At 48.4% G+C, this 21651-nt stretch overlaps 1 protein-coding gene across 3 annotated transcripts in view; it reads left to right on the top strand.

Annotated features, from left to right (window-relative positions):
• Positions 1–21651, top strand: part of LOC143819536 (C-type lectin domain family 4 member E-like) — a 56169-nt gene that overhangs the window by 2562 nt on the left and 31956 nt on the right. The window contains exons 2-10 of one of the 3 annotated variants that reach the window (XM_077301280.1): positions 875–940; positions 2218–2283; positions 3457–3513; positions 5711–5824; positions 7051–7149; positions 10491–10577; positions 11128–11276; positions 12866–12984; positions 15559–16012. The exons of 1 other annotated variant lie outside the window; for it this stretch is intronic. In XM_077301280.1, the coding sequence (XP_077157395.1) occupies positions 2265–2283; positions 3457–3513; positions 5711–5824; positions 7051–7149; positions 10491–10577; positions 11128–11276; positions 12866–12984; positions 15559–15730 (816 nt within the window). In that variant the 5' untranslated portion in view covers positions 875–940; positions 2218–2264 and the 3' untranslated portion in view covers positions 15731–16012. Of the gene's footprint in view, positions 1–874; positions 941–2217; positions 2284–3456; positions 3514–5710; positions 5825–7050; positions 7150–10490; positions 10578–11124; positions 11277–12865; positions 12985–15558; positions 16013–21651 lie in introns of those variants that run through there. One more of the 3 variants, XM_077301279.1, reaches the window with a different exon arrangement.

Below are 21651 nucleotides of genomic sequence, written 5' to 3'. Positions count from 1 at the left end.
CCCTGTGGGGTGGGTGAGGCTGAGAGAGCCCTGATATTCCTGCTTGGTCAGCACAGCTTTATCAGTGCCGTGGCGAGCCCAAGGTCACCCAGCTGGCTGCATGTGGGGGAGCGCAGAATCGAACCCAGCATGCCAGATTAGAAGTCAGCACTCCTAGCCACTACACCAAAATGGAAAGCTTTAATTTTAAAAAGTTAAAGAGGGTTTTTAAAAATGATTTATTCTTCAAGTTGCTTTATATACCAAATAAATGAGCAAAGAAAACTGAAGAGGCATTTCAATCCACTCTTTGTGAGGAAGAGCATACCTTTGGGGGGGAATGTTTGTAATGTTGGCATTCAAAAGGCTATTAGCCTTCACCAAAATTACTTGCTGAGGTCTCCATGTCCATGAACTTCAATTCCCATGAGGCCCTGCCAGCAGAATGTGCCAGAGTGCCAGTAAAGTGACATTGCAGCTGACCATGGCCTTCCGATGAGCATATAGCACAAGGGAGGAAGTGTCCCCCACTGAAAGATTTGCTGTCATATGTCTTTCAAATGCATAATCGTATGCAGAAAAAACAACGTCATATCAGAGCACAAACATAAACACAACTGTTTAAAAAACTGACAGGTTAAAAGGTTCAGTGTGCTGACTTCAGTGAAAACCTGTTTGTGCATAATAGCCCCAGGTCTTGCAATTCATGGTGACCCTACCCATGAACATTCTCCAAAGCATCCTGTTGTTGACAGCCTTGTTCAAATCTTGCAAACAGGGAGCCATGGCCTCTTTGACTGATTCAATCCATCTCTGTTTGGGTCTTCCTGTTGTCCTGCTGCCCTCCACTCCTCCCAGCAATCTGAACAGTATATTCTGTCCAATGTTCCCATAGATAGAACTCAGGAGGAGATGAGACCCCAGTCAGAGTAACCAGAAAGAATGCAGGGCAAGAAAGAAGGTAAGTTGCCTTTGTGTTTCTTTTCCCTTCCGAAGGGCACGACTCTGCTGCCTCCAGCTGCATGGCTCCTTTGAGGTCTCCTCGGATTCATTGCATGGAACCTGCTCTGTACTTATGTCTCTTTGTATGGATTCTTAGCAACTTATTGTTAGCAACTTACTTAAATATGTTCAACATACTTAAACTTACTTAAATATTTTCAACATATTTGTAAATGATTTGAATGAAGGAATAGAAGGGGTACTAATTAAATCTGCAGATGACACTAAACCGGGAAAGGTAACACAAGGAGACAGAATCAGAATACAAGATGAATAAAATGAATTTCAATAGTGATAAATGTAAAGTTCTTCATTTCGGTAGGAAAAATCATATGCATCACTATAGGATGGGCAAGACTCGTCTTGGCAGTATATGTATGAAAAGGAACTGGGGGTCTTAATAGACCAGACACAGAACATGAGTCAGCAGTTTGACTCAGTAGCTAGTAAGGCAAATGGGATTTTGGGCTGTATTCAAAGAAGTACACTGACCAGATCATGTGAGGTAATGTTACCGCTTTACTCCACTCTGGTAATACCTCACTTGGAGTCCTGTGTTCAGTTTAGGGCAGGGGTAGTCAAACTGCGAGCCTCCAGATGTCCATGGACTACAATTCCCAGAAGCCCCTGCCAGCGAATGCTGGCAGAGGCTTCTGGGAATTGTAGTTCATGGACATCTGGAGGGCCGCAGATTGACTACCCCTGGTTTAGGGCATCGAAAGATGTAGAGAAACTGGAACGTGTCCAGAGGAGGGCAACAAAGATGGTGAAGGGGTTGGAGACAAAGTCATATGAGGAAAAGTTGAGGGAGCTGCGTCTGTTTAGCCTGGAGAGAAGATGACAAAGAGGTGATATAACCATCTTCAAATACTTGAAGGGCTGTCCATAACCAAGAGGTTGAAATTAATTCAGAAGAATTTTCAGCTAAACTAAGCAATTCCTCTGTGGAACAGGCTTCTGGGGAGGTGGTGGATCCAGAATCTTCCCTCCACAGATCCCATCTCCTCCAGGGGAACTCATCTATGTAATCCAGGGATCAGTTGTAACTCCAAGAGATCTGCAGTCCCCCAAGCGGACGTTGGCCTCCCTAGTTTCAGTCTTGGAAACTGTGGTTGTAGACGGATGTCAAGTTTCTTTCAATGCAATTAAAGGACCCAACTATAGCTGCTCATTAAATGTTTTGTTCACCTGAAGACACATTAGTGGCTCAGAGTTCTTTGGGATATCTTCCTACAGATAGAGTACAGGAGGAGATAAGATTACCGTCAGAATAAGCAAAGAGAATGGCACCCAAAAAAGATGGTATGTGTCCTTCCACTGTTATTTCTTTTTCTACACAGGAGTCCTACATTTCTATTCCTAGTTATGTGGGTGGGTGGGTGGACGGGCTTGTTGGATATTGTAAGTCTGCATGCCATAGGATCTGGGAGGGAAAGGGTTAAGAGAATTCTCTCACTCAGGGGCACCCAGCTACCAATATTGCAGTTAACACCCATGCCTTCTGTCAGGAGTCTGGATGTGATTTTGTATCCCTCCTTATCAATGGAGGCTCACAAAAACAGCCCCCTTTGCTTTTTTCCATTGGGACAGGTGAGGCAGCTTGTACCTTATCTCTTGGAGAGAGACCTTTACCATCTTTGAGTTGAATAAACTCATCCAATAGTATTTTTAAAAAAACCAGTCAATGGCAGTAATTCTTACTAAACAGGGGCAAGCTGATACAAGAGTTTGTAAACAGGTAATGGTCAAAACTGTTTTCTTGTGTGGCATTCTTCTCACTGTAAAAGAATATATTCCAAATATATTCCAGCCCACAAGGGATACGTAAAACCAGTCAATTTTCGGTTATTATGGAAGCTTAAAAGAATATTCAGGTTATTCACCTTTCTGTAGTCCAAATCTGCCAGGAAGCATCGTTCACAGTTCAAATTAGAACTTGGCTAAGATTCAAGAATTTAAGACAATTATCTTTGCTCTCAAAAGTCTTGGAAGCCAAAGTAGAGAGATGACTAAACTGTACAAAGCGTCATTAAACGAAGATTAATAGTGTTTAAAATCAAGCCGGCCAACAATAATTCTAATTTTCAATAACAGGCTTCTTTCTCTTTGAGCTGAAGGGCTTGAGTTATTTTCACCCCGCCTGGCCAGTTTTGGCCTCAAAACAGAAAAGTCAAGGGAGCAGAATCAAAGAACCCCTTATCCTGTCCCCATGATGTCTGGAGGTTTTCACAGATATGTAGAATCCTCCCTCTACTGCAGGGAATCCTCCCTCTAACTGTGGCCCTCCAGATGTCCATGGACTACAGTTCCCATGAGCCCCTGCCCGGGAACACTGGCAGGGGCTCGTGGGAATTGTAGTCCATGGACATCTGGAGGGCCACAGTTGGACTACCCCTGCTCTACTGTATAGATGGCTCCAGTTTGCTGATATACTGATGAGTGATAAAGTGACCTGTGATTTCTTTTACCCGACAGAAGAAAAGAAGCCTCCAGAAAAGCCCGCAACACCAGGAGCGCCGGCAAAACCTCCAGGTCTGTACATTGCATTCCCTCCAGAATTCACAGAAGGGAGCGAAGGGAGAGTTAAATCTAGAAATGGAAGAGACGGGAACCTATCATGTTGAGGAGGAGAAGAGAGAAAATGCCGTGAAAAATACTTGAGCCCAGGAGATTATGAAAGCCAGATAGAGCAAAAAAGTCACCACTGGTTTGGGTTCAGCCTTGTTGGTTGCCTTTATCAATATATATATATATATCTGTGTTAAGGCAGGTAGGGACTGCCACCCACTTGGTGCCAGAGTGTTCTGCACTCCCCCACATGCAGCCAGCTGGGTGACCTTGGGCTCGCCACAGCACTGATGAAACGGTTCTCAGCCTCACCCCCCTCGCAGGGTGTCTGTTGTGGGGAGGGGAAAGGGAAGGCGATTGGAAGCCGCTTTGAGCCTCCTTCGGGTAGAGAAAAGGGGCAAAGAAGAACCAACTCTTCTTCTTCTACTACTATGGTAGGAAGTGGGGGAACAGTGTCTTTCCCTGCTGGGAAATTCCCCAAAGAGCAAGAATTCCTTGAGGAAACACCTTGGTAACCTGTAGCTACTGCTTAGATGCTCTTGAGAGCCTCTAAGTCAGGGTTCCCCACCTTTTGTGAGCCTCTGGGAACCTTTTGGCACAGTGTGGTGGGAGAGCTACAGAGTGGCTGGCACAGATTCTCTTCAGGCTCTGAGCCACTGTGCTAGCAGCTGCTGCCAGACAGATATTTTTTTTTACAAATCTGCACAGATAACCAAGTCTCCAATGGCCCAATAGCAGCTTCACTGGGTAAACAATGAAGTGACGAAGTTTGTGGGTAGCACAAAATTGTTCAGGGTGGTGAGAAACAGGGAGGACTGTGAGGTGCTCAGCTGTCCCCAAGCCCCGGTCCAGGGGACTGGTACCGGGCCACGGCTCCTCCTCGTCCTCCTCCCCAGGTGCTGCCTCGGGGGCTGCCCTGCCACTCTGCCACTGGCTCACCTTTGGTGCTCTCCAGCGGCCACCATGGCTGGGGCTCCCCCTTGGCGTGGCATTGCACAGCTGCTGCTGGCAGCGCCCCCCCAGCAGGCTGTGGGAAGTCAGGGGCACCGGTGGGAAAGCAAACGGAGCAGGGGCTCAGGCAGTGGTGACGTCCCTCGGCAAAAGACTACCCCCCCCCGGGCCTCAGTAAAATTGTCAAGCGTTGACCGGTCCCCGGTGATAAAAAGGTTGGGGACCACTGCGCTAGAGGACCTCCGGATGGCAACAGAATGTTGGACTGGATGGGCCATTGGCCTGATCCAACATGGCTTTTCCTATTTTTTGATGTTCTTAAGCCCTAACTACCCCTGCCTACTTTCTAAAGACAGCTTGGTGGGCCCCACATTGGGGACCCTTGATCTAAGCTGGGGTTGGGACCCCTTTAGGGGTCAAATGACCCTTTCACAGGGGTCGTGGCAGGGCAAGCAGCTTGGCCAGGGGGGCACCACCCACACAACGGCCTTGCGGGGTAGATCGAGATAGAGCATTCGTCTGTCTGGAGCAGTGGAAAAGAGCAAGATTGGCCTGGTGGGACAAGAGGCAGAACTGAACTGAGAAACCCCAGAAAAAGAAACAATTTATGAACAATCCTCAGCAATGGATCTTCACACCATTGTTCAGTTTCACTTTAATTTCTGTAAAAGAACACTTGCTTAATTTTATAGTTGGAGGTCACCAAAACATGAGGAACTGTATTTAAGGGTCGCGGCATTAGGAAGGTAGAGAATCACTGATCCAATGGCACAGAGGTCGATCAGTGGCTATTAGCCCCCCGACGTATAGGTGGAAAACACTGTCTGAAGCAGAGATGGCGTGTCTTCTTGGTGCTTGGGGGTGAAGGTGGGAAGTCTTCTGGAGCCTCGTTCCTCCACTGGTGGATCTTGTGATGGCCCCTGGGTTTTGGCCATCATATGACACAGCGGGTTCGACTGGACAGGCCAATGGCATGTTCCAACATGGCTTCCCTCCTGTTATCTTATGTTCAATATGGAATGGAAATGAATGGGCCATTCTACTCTAGCCCCCCAGGGGTCCAAGACATAGATGGCACTCTTGTTCTACCAAGCTTCCAGGGCTTCTGTCACTCAGAGCACCATGACCTTGATTTAGGAAATGGGCTATAAGTGGGATCCTGGGAATCTGGATGGCTTATGACTAAAGCAGATTTTTTTTTCTCTTCAAGGAGATGGGAAGCCTGGAATGTTTACAGTCCTTATCGTCCATAAGACCTTCAGAAATATAGTCATCTTGGTGACCGTGATCATGATTAGTGCTTGTATTGGGATGGGCGTTTTGTGTAAGTTGACCTCAGCCAGCCGAGAGAAGATCCCCACATTGCCCTCCCGGTATTCATTCCAAAGAGATTGAACAATCCTGTCTACTCTCTGAGACACTTAAGTTATAGCTACTTTGTGTTGATCTGCACCATTTAAGTGGCTAACCAGCAGGTTCCTCCTTCACTGACGAATGCATGTAGCCCCATATTGCCTCTCCAGAGCCAAATTTCCCTTCCTCACATGCCAGAGAAAGAGCTTTCTCAACCAACAGACGGGCTTTCTCGATCATGACACTAAATCTGTGGAATTTCCTGTTCAGGGAAAAAGAGTATCCTACAGCAGGAGGAAAAGACCTTTATATTAATCACTAGATTCAAAGTCTGTTCCTAAGTGCCTCAGTGAGGCAGCAGGCGTGCTTGGCGGGTCTGGGGGAAGCCATCCCTAGCCCACTTCCCTGACGGCAAGCCCAGCAGCTGGACTGACTGCCTACTCACAGGTGCGGCTTCTGGCCAGTGCTCTGGCTTGTGCTGGTGAGGGCCCAATCGGAAGGCACTTCAACTGGCACAGAATGCAGCTTCCTGGGTCCTTACTAGGACACCATGGAGGGCCCATATATGACCTGCCTTCCAGCAGCTGCATTGGTTGCCAGGTGAATTCCATATCAAGGTTTAAGGTTCAACGACATATGTGTTCCGGCCCTGTGTATCTAACCAACTGCCTCTCCCAGTATGCCCCCAGAAGAGCTTTAAGAACTTCAAATGCTGTTTGTTTGTTTATTCAAATACTAACATGTTGGTAGAGAAAGAAATGTCTCTGGCCTCAACCAGGGCCAGGACCTTTTCAGCTATGGGCCCAGCCTGGTTGGACAAGCTGCCAGTTGAGAGACCCAGGCCCTGCTGGAACTGCCACCAACGTGGAACTCTTCCACCAACGTTTTGGTTGGGGCTAGAACAAGCTAAGTAGGTAATATAGTGAATGAAATTGAAGGGCCTACTCCCATTCATCTCTAGGTTATTCCCGTCACTAAACTGAAGGATGTTACAAAGTTTTGTTATTGGTTTGTGTGGGTAGGGTGCAGTCTATAGGACCAATCAGTAAATCAATACTCAGATGCAGTGTCACGCGAAGGCCTGGGGAGTCTGCATTCAGCGCCCTCCTGCCCCTCAAGGGTCAGGGCTGGGCCACAGTTCCACCTGCAATATGCATCTGGTCTCACAGCTGCATTATTACTATTACTTTTTCTTAGATGCTAGAGAATGGACAAAAACTGACGAGCTATTCAAAGCGATGGAAACGATTCACGATTTTATGGGCAGGTTGAACGCAGAAAATAAAAATGCGTCTGGTAAGCACTTATAGTAGGAATGTTCAGATCCTCTCCTGACCAAAGCTTGTGGGTTCTCCCATCACCATGGAGAATTTACTTTCAGCCTCATGGATGAATTAGGGAAATGTGCAGTCACGGATGGAGTAGTGGGTTAAGAGTTCAGCACCCACCTCCTTTTTCCCAGTTCTCTCCTTGTTTGGCAGCCAAAGCTGTCTATGAAATGCGAAGACCTGAACATCTGAAGTTGCCAATGCTGAGTCAAAATATTGACCCATCTGAGTTCTGTGTATTATTAGGACCTGGAAGGGTTTTCTGAATGGGTGGAAGTTAATTTTATATATATTTTTTAAATTTGTTAAACATTTTTTGATACGACCCGTCCCCTACTCCCAAAATGGCCAGTGATGGCCTTCGATGGAGTGGGAAGGAGAGGGGCTCTTGGTGGGCATATACACAGCTATGCTTCTCAACCACTGAGAGAGCCAGCTTGGTGTCGTGGTTAGGAGTGCGTACTTCTTATCTGGCGAGCCAGGTTTGATTCTGCACTCCCCCACATGCAGCCAGCTGGGTGACCTTGGGCTCGCCACGGCACTGATAAAACTGTTCTGACCGGGAAGTGATCTCAGGGCTCTCTCAGCCTCACCCACCCCACAGGGTGTAAGTTGTGGGGAGAGGAAGGGAAGGGGATTGTAAGCCGCTTTGAGCCTCCTTCGGGTAGGGAAAAGCGGCATATAAGAACCAACTCTTCTTCTTCTTCAGTAATCTCAGGGCTCTCTCAGCCTCACCTCCCTCACAGGGTGTCTGTTGTGGGGAGAGGAAGGGAAGGTGACTGTAAGCCACTTTGAGACCCCTTCAGGCAGGGAAAAGGGGCATCTAAGAACCAACTCTTCTCCTTCAGTAATCTCAGGGCTCTCTCAGCCTCACCTCCCTCACAGGGTGTCTGTTGTGGAGAGAGGAAAGGGAAGGTGATTGGAAACCCCTTTGAGCCTCCTTCGGGTAGGGAAAAGCGGCATAGAAGAACCAACTCTTCTTCTTCAGTAATCTCAGGGCTCTCTCAGCCTCCCCTCCCTCACAGGGTGTCTGTTGTGGAGAGAGGAAAGGGAAGGTGATTGGAAACCCCTTTGAGCCTCCTTCGGGTAGAGAAAAGCCTGGAGGCCTGGAGGGAGTGGGAAGGGAGGGGCCCTGCGTGGGCATGTACACAGTGATGCTTCCTAGCCATATTCTGTGCAGTAGCACCACATCTGGAGTTTCTCAATGCCTGAAAGTTTCTCAGTGGTAAAATACAGTAGAGGATAACATAGTTGAAGAGGAATATAGAAAAAATGGAACATGTCCAGAGGAGGGCAACAAAGAAGGTGAGGGGTTTGGAGACCAAGATGTAGGAGGAAAGGTTGGGGGAGCTTGGTCTGTTTAGCCTGGAGAGGAGACGACTGAGAGGGGATCTAATAGCCATCTTCAAGTATTTTGAAGGCTGCCATGGAGAGGATGGAGCAGAGTTGTTCTCTCTTGCCTCAGAGGGACAGACCAGAACCAGTGGAATGAAATTAATCCAAAGGAAATTGTGTCTAAACATCCGGAAGAAGTTCCTGATAGAATGGTTTCTCAGTGGAACAGGCTTCCTCGGGAGGTGGTGGGTTCTCCATCTTTGGAATATTTTAAACAGAGGCTGGAGAGCCATCTGACGGAGAGGCTGATTCTGTGAAGGTTGAAGTGGGTGGCAAGTTACAGTTGGTGAGCGAGAGGGTTGTGAGTGTCCTGCATTGTGTGGGGGTTGGACTAGATGACCAAGGGAGACCCCTGCCAACTCTGTTATTCTATGATTCTATGATATTGTGGAGAACTGATGGTGCTCTGGTAAATTCAAGTTCAGGAGTCACCCAGAGACTGAGATTTTTAGTGTATAAGCTTTAAGATTTCCGATTCCTTGGTTCCAGTGTCAACTGAAAAGTAGACTGCAACCAAGAAATAAGAAGGAGCTTGAGACTGAGGAAAGCAGCAATGAAGGATCTAGAAAAGATCCTTTAGAATAAGGATGTGTCTGTGGTGACCTGGGTGTAGTCTGGACGGGGCTTTTTACCCACTTCCAGCTCAAATAAATTCCTCCCGTCTACACTGAAATTGATTTCCATTTTCATAGAATCATAGAATCATAGAATCATAGATCATAGAATCATAGAGTTGGAAGGGGCCATACAGGCCATCTAGTCCAACCCCCTGCTCAATGCCCTGCTCAAAATCATTTTGATTTTGGGCACTTAAAATTTTCCCTCTGCAACATGCATGGCAGATCTGGAGTGACCCTACCTTTCCCCTGCAATATCCAGAAGTGGATATAAACATCTATGTTTGAAAAATCATCATCAGTAAATGTGCAGATTCCTGCTTTTTGCGGATTAATTTCCTTCTTCCTGCCTCCTAGCAAAGCAGTCTTCCCTGACTGGCCAGGGCATCTGTTCAAAGACTTCCTGGTTTCCAGTTGCAAGGCTTGTCTTAAAGTAACAGCGCTCCAGAAGCCCTAACTTCTCTCAGCAGAGATTTGCCTCTTGGATTTATTTCCCCCTCTTCTGCTGTCACCAATCCCCCCCTTCAAGAAATGAAAGAGACTCCTGCTGCACATGGCTCCCCTGCCCACTCTGAGCTTCCCCAATAAAGTGCAGAACACTTTCTTTTTCAATGAGGGAGGGGGAGATATAGGAAGATCTGAGTTCAAATCTATCTGAATTCAGCAAGATCCACAATGGGAAAAAAGTGCAGAATCAGCCCAGATAATTCCTGCTACAATTCATACCAGATTAGTATGGATGGGTGTGAAAGTTGAACAATGAAAAAAACTGAATGTGGATTCATTTCTAATGAGGTGTTGGAGGGCAGGTTTAGGGACACTATGGACTGCCAAAAAGACAAACATGGGTTCTAGATCAAATCAAGCCTGAACTCTCCCAGAAGCTATCTAATTTGGTTGCATAATGAGAAGACAAGAGTCACTGGAAAAGACAATGAGGCTAGGAACAGGGACCCAACATGATTTAGACTGACTCAACCAGAGAAGCCAGTTTGCAAGACCTGAGGCAAGACTGTAAAAGACAGGACATTTTGGAGGACAATAAGTCATAGGGGTGACAAGAGTCCGAAGTGACTTGGTGGCAGCTAACACCCCCACCCGCTTTCGAGACTCAGCTTCTCTTGGTCGGCATTGACTCCCAAAAGCTTACATCCTGAAGCCTTCGGGACCTGAAGGTGCTACTGGCCTCGAATCTAGGTCTTCTTTTGCCAGTCAACACGGCCACCCTCCTCCAACTCTCTCCTTCCTTTGTGCTCTGCGATTAAGCTCTTGATTGGCATTCTTGTAACTCTTTTAGCTTCAACGGTACTGTCTGAAGTAAGACGGATAGCAGAAGAGCTGATGTCATGGAACAATCTAAACGAAGACGTAGAGGCCAAAGTCGGTAAGTGTTTGATTACAGAAGAGTTTTGTTTCCAGGCCCCTTTCCTGAAACAGGCCGGTGGGGGGGGGGGAACCTGTGTGGTTCAATCAAAGTTATGGTTAACAGAAAAATCCCTATGTCCTTACTAGAGGGAGGAGGCCCCCAGGGTGAGGGGTGTTTTCCCACACAGTGAACCTCACAAACTGAACCCATTCATTTGGCAACTTAACATAGATCGTGGCCCACAAACCAGGCATGCCACAAACCAAAATGAGCTGCCTTTTCCCAGCTGGGACCCATCCTGCGTGCTGGTTGCAGAAAGTGGCATCAATAATAGCGGCCCCATAAAGTTTCCAAGGCAGGAAACCTCCAGAGGTGGTGTGCTCTCGCCTGTCTCCATGTCCTGCCCCTGGTGATCTTTGGTGGTCTCCCATCCATAAACTAGACAGGGCTGAACCTGCTTAGCTTCCAAGAAGTAGATTGAGCTAGCCTGAGCTATGGACACACTTTCATGATAGCTTCTATTTCTTACCCTTTTCCTGTTCTCTCTCCCATGCTGCATTGAAAGAAGACACGCAACAGAAGTTGAAGGCTGGCTGGTTGGCCTTCCTCGGTTATCTCTGGTTTTTCTCCAAACAAGCAGGGACATACGCGGATGCCAAGTGGGACTGTTTACAAAGAAAAGCACTCTTGGGTGTCATCATCAGAGACAGGGAGGAGGTGAGCAAAACCTGGGACATTCTTTGGGTGATGATGATGATGATGATGATGATGATGATAAAACATAAAGTAAACAACCCGACCTGACAAGACAGGTTAGGAACCTAGAGCTATAATCGTTTCCTTAGGTAAAATCCAAATATTTATTATAACAATGTGCACCCAAGAAAAGTTAAAAACACTGATAAAATCTCAGTTGTGTATGCTGGGCAGTATAGCAAGAGCAGAATCAACGTTAACACAGGGAACATGAAAAAAAAAAAAAACCCCAGATGCATTTTGGCCCTCCCCAAAGGGTCTTCATCCGTGGCCAAATAAGTTTCAGTGGACTTGTACAGGACAATAGATCATAGTCTTAGGGCTTGCTTGGTGGTAAAAAAGTCCAGCGGCTCTTTTGCTTAACAGACAAGAATGCACTTTGAATAAGAGTCTGACATCGCTGAGAGTGGCAGCGTTGGAACAATAGTTCACAATGACTGTTTATGCACTGGGAGCTTCACTGCCCCAGCTCCTGTGCAGGTGCACAAATCGGGGACAGACGAAGAGCAAAGGCTTCCCCACAGGGCCTTTTTGGTCCTGGCCCCTACCTGGTGGAAGGAGCTCCTGGGAGAACTGCAGGCCCTGCGGGAACTTTCGGGGTTCCGCAGGACCTGCAAGACAGAGCTCTTCCGCCAGGTCTGTGGTTGAGGCCACTGCACCAAGAAAATCTGGACCCCCCCCCTCCTGGATCATTCTACTGCCGATTTGAGATCTGTTCTCCCATGTCCACCCCCCAGAGTTGGTATGGGGGGGGGGTTAGTTGTTTTTATGTCACTGCATATGTCTTGGATATTGATTAGGATATCGAAGCCCTCCCCACCAGCTTTTACTCTTGAAAGATCATCATTGTTTCTAAGCTGTTACTAGAATCTGGTCATTGAACTGCAGACCAACAGAGCGACCTTCTGAATTGGTTATATGGAATAGTAAAAAAAAAAAAAATCAGTTTTGTGTTGAGAGATGTCTAGGGCAGTGGTCCCCAACCTTTTTATCACCGGGGACCACTCAACGCCTTTTACTGAGGCCCGGTGGGGGGGGGTAGTTGACTCCTCTACTCTCAGCCACTGCCCTAACGCTCTCTGATCGCTATGGTAATGTTTAAACATCCCTTCAAAATAAGATTTTGCCACAACAATGAACATCAGGAACATTTTATTATCATGGAAATTTTAACTCATGACAATGAAAAATCAATGGGAACCCTGAGCTTGTGTCTCTGCAACGAGAGAGTCCCATCTGGGAGTGATGGGAGACAATGACATCCGGAGTGTGTTGTAAAGGGCCGGAGGGGGGGGGGAGAAGGTGTCCTTCGGGGCCCACCTCCAATTAGTCGAAGGACCACATGTGGTCCGTGGCCCACAGGTTGGGGATCGCTAGTCTAGGGGGTTATATACTCTAGAAAGTTTCAAGTATGTTTCCTCCCCTGTGCTCAGACTTACTTATTTCCGGTTATCTGACCCCATTTTCCTCCAGTTCACCCATGTCTGGAACTGGTCTGAGACAAGATTCTGGTCCTCCCTTCTAAGACTTTCCCTTTTGGGTTTTCCCAGGGCTTTTTAGAGGAGACGGTCAGAAGACTTGCTGTTTCTCACTGGCTGGGACTTTACCGGCAGCGCTACGACTGGCACTGGGAGAGTGGCGCCTTGCTGCATTCAGAAGACCGCATCTAGTGAGTGCTCCCCTGCATTATACAAACCTTCTCCAAAGCGTCTCTTTGTTGCATTTTCCATTTCTGAGCTGAGCACTTTTCACATTTTCTGTACAAGGAAACTAAAATCTGGATGATGGCGGGATCCACAAAGTGTGGCGTTTCAGGGTTTGTTTAACTTCTGGTCCTCCCTCCCAGTGAGGCGACTCAGGGCGGTGTGTCCAAGAGGGAACTGCACTGGACAGCTGGCAGAAGAGCTAGGGGATGCTGGAAACTTCACCATGAACATATTTTGCAGGGGACCATACAGTTTTTGGCAGCCGTGCTCTTGTGCATGCTAAAGCAGCCGGGCGGCAGTGCTGTAGTTGTGCTGTATTTGTGCTGGTGGAGTCTTCTGTGTTCTCTCTCTCTCTCTCTCCCCCCCCCCCCTTGTGTGTGTGTGTGTGTGTGTGTAGAGGAGAGTGCTACACAGCTCCCCCCCCATCGCCGTCCCAAACAGCTCTTTAGGGCAGGGGTAGTCAACCTGTGGTCCTCCAGATGTTCATGGACTACAATTCCCAGGAGCCCCTGCTAGCATTTGCTGCCATTTTAGGGGATCCCCAGATCCCACAGAGACCTTCCCACTCAATTAGTTCTTTCCTCCAGGAGAACTGATCTCTGCAGTCTGAAGAAGAGCTTTCATTCTGGGGGGGGGGGCTTTCCAGCTGGAGGCTGGCATCCCTGAACAGTGGCAGGGGTACTAGCCTCCTGCTCGGACCTGGAGATCCCACTTCTGGGGTTTCTCAAAGCCTGAAGAATATTTTAGGAGCTTTTCAAGTAGGGTTGGGCGCTTCGGTGTCCAAAGCGGCCGTTCGCACCCAAAGCAGTCCTCGCCCCCGGGGGGGGGGGGGGGATGAGCGGCCGCTGATGTGCCGGTGGGTGGCAGCACTCTGCTCCTGTGTGTGTGCACCTGCTGGCGCACCACTACCTGCACCTCCCTTCCCCCCCACACACACACACGGCGGCACTGGCTGCTTCAGGTGCGAATGGCCACTTCAGACACCGAAAGACCCAACCCTGTTCTCAGGGGTAGAAAAGCCGACAGAGGCAGTAACTGAGAAACTCTGTGTAAGTTCTTTGCCAACCAATGTTTTCATGTTGATGGTTACAACTGGTTTTGATTTATTATTATTATTATTGTTGTTGTTGTTGTTGTTGTTGGATTTGTTACCCACCGCTATCGGCAAACCATCTCATGGCAGATTACAAGATAAAACCCCACGTAAAAGAATCATATAACCCCATTAAAGTATTGTACAAACCCTGGCTCACAACAGCTAATCTCCCCAGGGTGCGCCATGGGGGCATCAACGGACAGTGATGGTTCAACCTAGCAATGGTGTGGCTTAATATAGATTCTCCTGGAGGGGCCCATGATCTTCCGTGCCATTTGATATTGAACTGAACTGAAGAATATACAGACTGAATGGTTTTCGGTTCTTCAAGCAAATTTTGCTATCCGTTAAATATTTTCACGAAAGGAAGAAACTGTGACAAATTTGTGAATTATTGGATGTTTATTGTTATTAGCAATTGCTGCCAAACAGCATTTCTCTTTCTTTCCCACTTAGAGCCTGGCATCCCTGCACCTCCATGGGATCCAAAGCCAGAGAGTCCCTTCCCCCTTCCCAAGTAGCCGTTTTCTCCAGGGGGACTGGTCTCTGTTGTCTGGAAATGACCTGCAAATCCCCAGGTCCCAACTGGACATTGGCATCCCACAGCCTCTCTGGGGCATAATGCCACAGAGTTCCCCCCTCCCAAGCAATTCCTTTCGTCTCCAGGAGACACTTTGAAGACCACAAAAGTTTCAGTCTGTGCATAAGAGGCAACTGAGTGACTTGGCAAGAGAGGAACCAGGTATCTCTGTTAAACCCTGGATAATCCGGAGAGAACAACAAGACTTTCAGGGCATATGCTTTTGAGAGCCAAATCTCCTTCCATCAGATGAAGGGAGTTTTGACCATCTCTCCAGGTGGGATCTGGACATCTGCCAGGATTACAACAACTCCAAACAGAGATCTGTCCCTCAGAGAAAAAATGGCTGCTCTTTGGCATTATATCCATCTGAAGCCTCTCCCCCTTCTCAGACTCCACCACAAATCGCCTGGAATTTCCCAGCCTGAAGCTGGCAGCCCTATCTGTACTAGTGTATAAGTAGGTCCTACTAAGTAATTATTTACATTGCTTAATATGTCAGATTAATACTTGTGCTTTGCTTCAGTTCTCTCTTTAGACTTCTAGTTGATTCTACAGTCCTATGCAGGTTGTATTGTACTTCTAGTTGATTCTACAGTCCTATGCAGGTTGTATTGTACTTCTAGTTGATTCTACAGTCCTATGCAGGTTGTATCCCCTCCTGTTGATAGTCTTGATTCACTCCCTGTAGTCCATCTTGAGTCCAAATGAAAGAGAAAGAGAAAGGCAGACTGTCAATAACATAACATAAATCAAATAAGTAAAAATAAATAAAACATTGCAAATGTTTAGTTAGAGGCTGACTTGCATGTAACTGAGTGAGATTTATCTATCTTCATCAGCGATGTCTTTGCCTTTCAGCTTTTGGAAGCAGGGGAGTCCAGAACCAGCTGTTGATATTACTAAGAATTTAAAGAAATGTGCTGCAATAATACCATGTACCGAATCAAGAAGATGCTGGGAGGATTTTGAATGTGAAACAAAGAAAAACTGGATATGTAAGTTTGAGCCTGATATCAAACTCATCTTTTGATGCGAACGTCATTTTTCATTCCAACGAAGGGGGGAAAACAAAATCCTGTTTTAATGGCAAAGCCAACTGCTGTTCCAGCCAACTTGCTGCCTTGTGGAGAGAGGGCGAGCATAGCTCAGCTCACCTCCACTTCAGCACCCGAGAGCATCTGCCTCGAGGTTGGGAATCATAAGAGAGATCTGACTTTGTGTGCTTTGAAGACAGACTTAGCCGTGGAAGAAGGGGGGAGACTGAGTCATAACTCTGATCTGCTGTAATGCCGCAATACAGAAAGTCTACCAACGTGCCTGTCGTGAGCGTCTCTTTGTGGGGTCTGCTGGATGCGTGGAGAGCAAGGAGGAGGGTTGGGCCCTGCTGGAGATGACCCCCGGCCCAGTTCATTGGGGGGAATTAATGGCCATGCAAATATTCCCCATGTGCTGGGGGAGTCGGTGGTCAGGGGGAACTGACCGGGTTTGGGTCCCTGATCCGGGGAGGAAGAGGGAGGGAGGGAGTGTGAAGTGGTGTGGCTGCCTGGCTGGCCACTTCTCATGAGCCTGGAGGGGCTTGCAGCGGCTACCGCCCCCATCCCAAGCACCCCACTTGTTTGCCCACCAGCCTGTGGGGGAGGAGTGCGGACTCCATTTCCCAGCAGGCCCGGCATAGGTGGCCCCCTTGTTTTCAATAAAAAGCAGCCAGGGAAGGAGGGAGGTGGGAAGCACCAGCTCCCTCCTGGGCAAAAGACTCCTGCTGTCACCGTTTGCCTGCTTGCTGCAGTCTGGTTGGTGCCCTGTTCTAGGGCCTGCCTGCTGGGGCTGCTGGAAGAGGAGGAGGAGGAGGAGAAAAAGCCACCAATCCGGGGCCTACAAATGATTCACACTGCTCCCCTTTGGGGGAAAATGCTTCAGGTTGCTCTGCAGCCGGCTGCTCAACTTCCTTCCCCAGAAATGCCACGTGAGAGATGGGGCAGAAGCCTTCAGGGTCCTGCAGGTTCAACATTAGTCTCTTCAAAAGAGGGCAAACCACTGCCTCCCTCAGACCACCCAGGAAAGCCCCTGCAGACAGCGAGAGATTGATCCTATCCCAGAAGGGTCTTCCTACCCTTTTGTTGCTCGTTTTACAGAGCCACAAAGTCCAGGGGTCTAGTGCAGTGGTCCCCAACCTTTTTATCACTGGGGACCGGTCAACGCTTGACAATTTTACTGAGGCCCGTATGGGGGGTTAGTCTTTTGCCGAGGGACGTAGCCGCTGCCGCCTGAGCCCCTGCTCCGCTTGCTTTCCCACCGGTGCCCCTGACTTCCCGCCGCCCGCTGGGGGGGAGGCCGCTGCCAGCAGCAGATGCGCAGTGCCACGCCGAGGGGGAGCCCCAGCCATGGCGGCTGCCAGAGAGCACCAAAGGTGAGCCGGTGGCAGAGTGGCAGGGCAGCCCCCGAGGCAGCAGCCGGGAAGGAGGACGAGGAGGAGTCGTGGACCGGCACTGGTCCCCAGACCGGAGGTTGGGGACCACTGGTCTAGTGGACAAGTGGGAGGCTTCCTTGAAGCTAGAAGCCTGTCCACCTAGGTCGGCATCAAACACCTGAAACCATCAACAGAACACACCGAAGTCAGCCAAGGGACCTCCAGTTCCTTTACTGTATTAAAAGCTGGGGGAAGGGCATGGCACAGAGTCACAGTTTTATCCGCAGGGTAGCTCGCCAAAACCATCACAGCTGATGTCCAAATTGTCTCCCATTTGGGTGTCCTTCCTCAAGGGTAGTGAGGGTCTGAATTGCTCTAAAGACTTGAGCCAGGAGTGAGCCAGTGGGCACAATGGAGGTGGCATAAAACTCACCCTTTGCCACCCTCACTGGCACCTCATTGGCTTTCATAAGTCTCCTATATCTGTTTATTTGTTACGTGTTCATATTGCCCGACCTGCTTGAGCTCAGGGCTGTTTACAACAGAAATGATAAGATCACAATCACTATGAAGCCACTTGTGGCCGTTTATTATCACAGTGTAATATTTGGTCATTTACAGTAGGTTGTGCTCACATTCAAAGCTTGGTGCCATCATAGAGTGGAGGGAGAGGATATGATGCTAACTCAAGGGGCTGGGTCCTCGGGACCTCGCCCCTAGGAGGAAAGGCTGAGGGGGCTTGGGGATGTTCAGCCTGGAGAAGAGGAGGTTGAGAGGGGACACGATAGCCCTCTTTAAGTATTTGAAAGGTTGTCACTTGGAGGAGGGCAGGATGCTGTTTCCGATGGCTGCAGAGGAGAGGACACGCAGTAATGGGTTTAAACTACATGGAGAATGATATTGGCTAGATATCGGGGAGGGGAGGGGCTCATAGAGTAGTTCGGCTGTGGAATGGGCTGCCTAAGGAGGTGGGGAGCTCCCCCTCACTGGCCATCTTCAAACATCAGCTGGACAGAGACTTATCTTGGATGTTTGAGGCTGATCCTGCAATGAGCAAGGGTTTGGACTTGATGGCCTGTAAGGCCCCTTCCCACTCTATAACAGGGGTAGTCAAACTGCGGCCCTCCAGATGTCCATGGACTACAATTCCCAGGAGCCCCCTGCCAGCGAATGCTGGCAGGGGGTTCTTGGGAATTGTAGTTCATGGACATCTGGAGGGCCGCAGTTTGACTACCCCTGCTCTATAAGATGGTCTAAAGCAATTGATGGTTATTGATTTGCTTATCAGTAATCGCTGAGTGTGTCAAGGGAGGCCAGTACCTTCGGTGTTACACGGTGTCATATGAGTCCCAACTGTAGCCCTCAACTAGGACCAACCCCATCTTGCAGGCCCTGTGGAGCTCTTGTTCCACTAGGCCAGAGCCATCTTGACCTCTCTGGGGCTGGGGATAATCAGCAGACTTGGAGAGCTGGAGCACATGCTCCTTTGAGGGGTACAGGGGAGGTGGCAGTCCTATAGGTATGAAGGTCCCAGCAACCGCAGTGCTGACCCACCTAGATCCAGTTTCCTCAGGAGATCATGGCAGCCAGAGCCGTCTCCACACCATGACCAGGCCTGAAGCCAGATTGGAAAGGGTCAGTGGCCAGTGTTTCCTCCAGAAAGCTCTGAAATATTCAGCAACCAACCGCTGAACCATTTTTCCCAGGTAAGGTGATGTGAGGTAAGGTAACGTGATATTGGGTGATAGTTAGTTGGGTTGATCTTGTCCAGCATTTCCCCTCCCCCTCTAAAGCTGCCTCACCATTTCCTCCCTTAACTTTTCTAAGATTATCCCTGAAGCCAGGGATAAGTTGATGATGTCCAGGCACAGGCCTATACCCTCTCATCTCCAACTTTCAACAGCCAAGATGGGCATAGGTCCAGGGGGCATATGGTGGGCCAAGGAGCTGTCAGAGCCCTGTCCACATTGACAAAAAAAAAAAAAGAAGCAGACTGGAGTGGTCCCATGCAGGACCTAACTGCGTCAGTCTCAGATGGAAAGTCCTGATGGAGCACAAGATTTTCCCTGCAAAAAGCTCACGAATGCTTCACAGCTGATAGTCCCTTCAGAATTTTCTGGCTTACTCACAAAAGGATGTTAATGACCAAATTGTTTTAATGGCCAAAGGCTAACAGAGGCAATGGAGACCACCAAGTACTCATTCTTTGTGGCTTTCACTGTTGTCTCATGAGATATTCCTGAGCCTCTTATGAGATATTCCTGAGCCTCTTATGAGATATTCCTGCAGCTTCGTCACCAGTTTCCCGACAAGCTTGTTCTACTTGTGTCATTTCCCATTTCCATTCATGCAGCTGCTGGGTGTACAATGGAGCCAGCTTGGATCGGGAGTGGAGAGGATCTTGCGAATGGCTACAGAGATTCAGTGGTGCTAGTCCTTACCAGATCATCAACAGAGTCACCAGGGGGCATCGGATCCCACAGAGCATTCTGGAATCTTATAGAATCCTTAAGTCTCTTGTGGCGAGCATACATTAGCTCTCCACCTGAACAGGATAGGGGCAGTGTGCTGATCTGAGCACCACCATGGTACAGCGGTCACCTGTTCCAGACCCGATTTTATCTCCACCCCAAAGATTAGAACCAGGGTGTGGACTGCTTTATATGGGGGCCAGTCACAAATAGAGGGAGTCTGTTGGGGCTAGGACTGACACTCTTGCAAAGAGAAGGGTTTCTCTGCTTGGGCACTGAAGTCCCCCGGAATTATATCTTGGACAATGCAATGCCCAGGAGGCTACCTGCCCCAGAAAATTTGGCAGGGCATCTGTCGGTGCACTTGGTGGGCAGTGTGCTATGCAGGTGGCCAAACTCACTACTACAGGGGTAAGTCAACCTGTGGTCCTCCAGATGTCAATGGACTACAATTCCCATGAGCCCCTGCCAGCGTTTGCTGGCAGGGGCTCATGGGAATTGTAGTCCATGGACATCTGGAGGACCACAGGTTGACTACCCCTGCACTACTATGTCCCACCCCAGGTCTACACCTTCACTCCCTGGTACCATTGGGTCAGGGAGGGCCCTGAAGGAGAAAGCATCTTGGGTCAGCATTGTGACACCCCCAACCTTTTGTTCAGGATTGGTAGAGGATTGAGAAACCCGAGCAGGGCTAGTTCTGCAAGGGTTAACTGTTCCAACCTCCCACACTCAGGTTTCGGACATGCATGTCAGGTCCACATTCTGATCTGCAAAAAGGTTCTTCAGACTTGACATTTTGTTATTGATGGACCTGTCATGACACGACACCAATGCCAGAGAAAGGGAGGTTCCCCTTGCCCTCTCACCTTCGTCGCTGGGGATGGGTTGAAGATTCGAAGGGTTGCGAGCATGCTCACACCGTGCAGCCTTTCATTCATAATTTTCTCTCCCATCATCCTACCTCCCCCGTCCCTCAGTGTTTTGGGGTCTCTGGCCCCTCCCTGGCCTCCCTACTTGCCATTTCTGTTGGCACACTCCTGTAGTTAGTTCTAGTTCCCTGTCTGATTGCCTCCAAAACACACAGTCACACATGTACACAATACCCCTGCTGGTCCCTGTGTCGCTCTACATATTGAGGTTGATATAGATTATATAGATTTGTGGAACACAATTGAGAACACAAATACAGATTTGTGGAACCCACTTTAGCCACAGTCTGTCTATGGTTTATTTTTAGGTCAGGCAGAATGTATCTTGAGTTCATTGTGGCACTATGTGTATAGTTATTTCTTTGTCTCTCAAAGTAACCTTGAATTTGTCAAAAGCAGATAGCTCCTGAATGTAGCATCCCTCCATATAAAGGAATGTATTCTTTGAAACAAAGAACGAGAAAATTGTAATAAGATATATAGCCATCCGTGATAGGTCAGACTGTACGACCTTCGTCGTTGACCTGATTGGTCAAAGGGACAGTGAGGGAGTGAGCGTCAGGATACCTCATGATGACGTATCAAGGTCTTAAAAATGAGCTGCACTGATGCAGACTTCAGAGAATGCTCCAATTGGCTTTCTCTCCATGCTTGCAAACATGTATCCTAAATAAATCCTCTTGCTGCTTAGCTGTCTTTGTTGTGGTCTTGTAAATTTTACACTGCATGATCCATAACATAGTTAAGGTCCTAATCCTCTTCTCACATGGTTGTTCATATCCAATCACACTAATCCCAGGTTGGCTAGCTAATACAATTTATCTAATTATCCCTGACCATTGACCTCAGTCAAGTCTATCTCATCCCAATTCATCTAATCAACCACTTTTATGTTCTCAGTTAAATACCGGTTTCTTCCTGTTCCAACCCACTCCTGGCTTTAGCTTTCTGGTTTTCCCATTCCTTTTGTCCTTCTTCTCTGGTGGTCAGGAAGTGGGTGAAATACTTTCCCTTCGCTTTCACTCTTTCCTGTCTCTCTCTCTCATCTTGCTCTCACTTTCTCTCCCTTCCCTTTCTCACTACTAAACTCCTACACCTGCCTGGGTTGCAGTTAACAGCAAAAGAAGACCAGCCCAATCAA

The sequence above is a fragment of the Paroedura picta genome, chromosome 10 (assembly GCF_049243985.1).
Source record: "Paroedura picta isolate Pp20150507F chromosome 10, Ppicta_v3.0, whole genome shotgun sequence".
NCBI lineage: Eukaryota > Metazoa > Chordata > Lepidosauria > Squamata > Gekkonidae > Paroedura > Paroedura picta.
The sequence above is the reverse complement of the archived record's forward strand: the minus strand, read 5'-3'. Positions and strand labels throughout refer to the sequence as shown.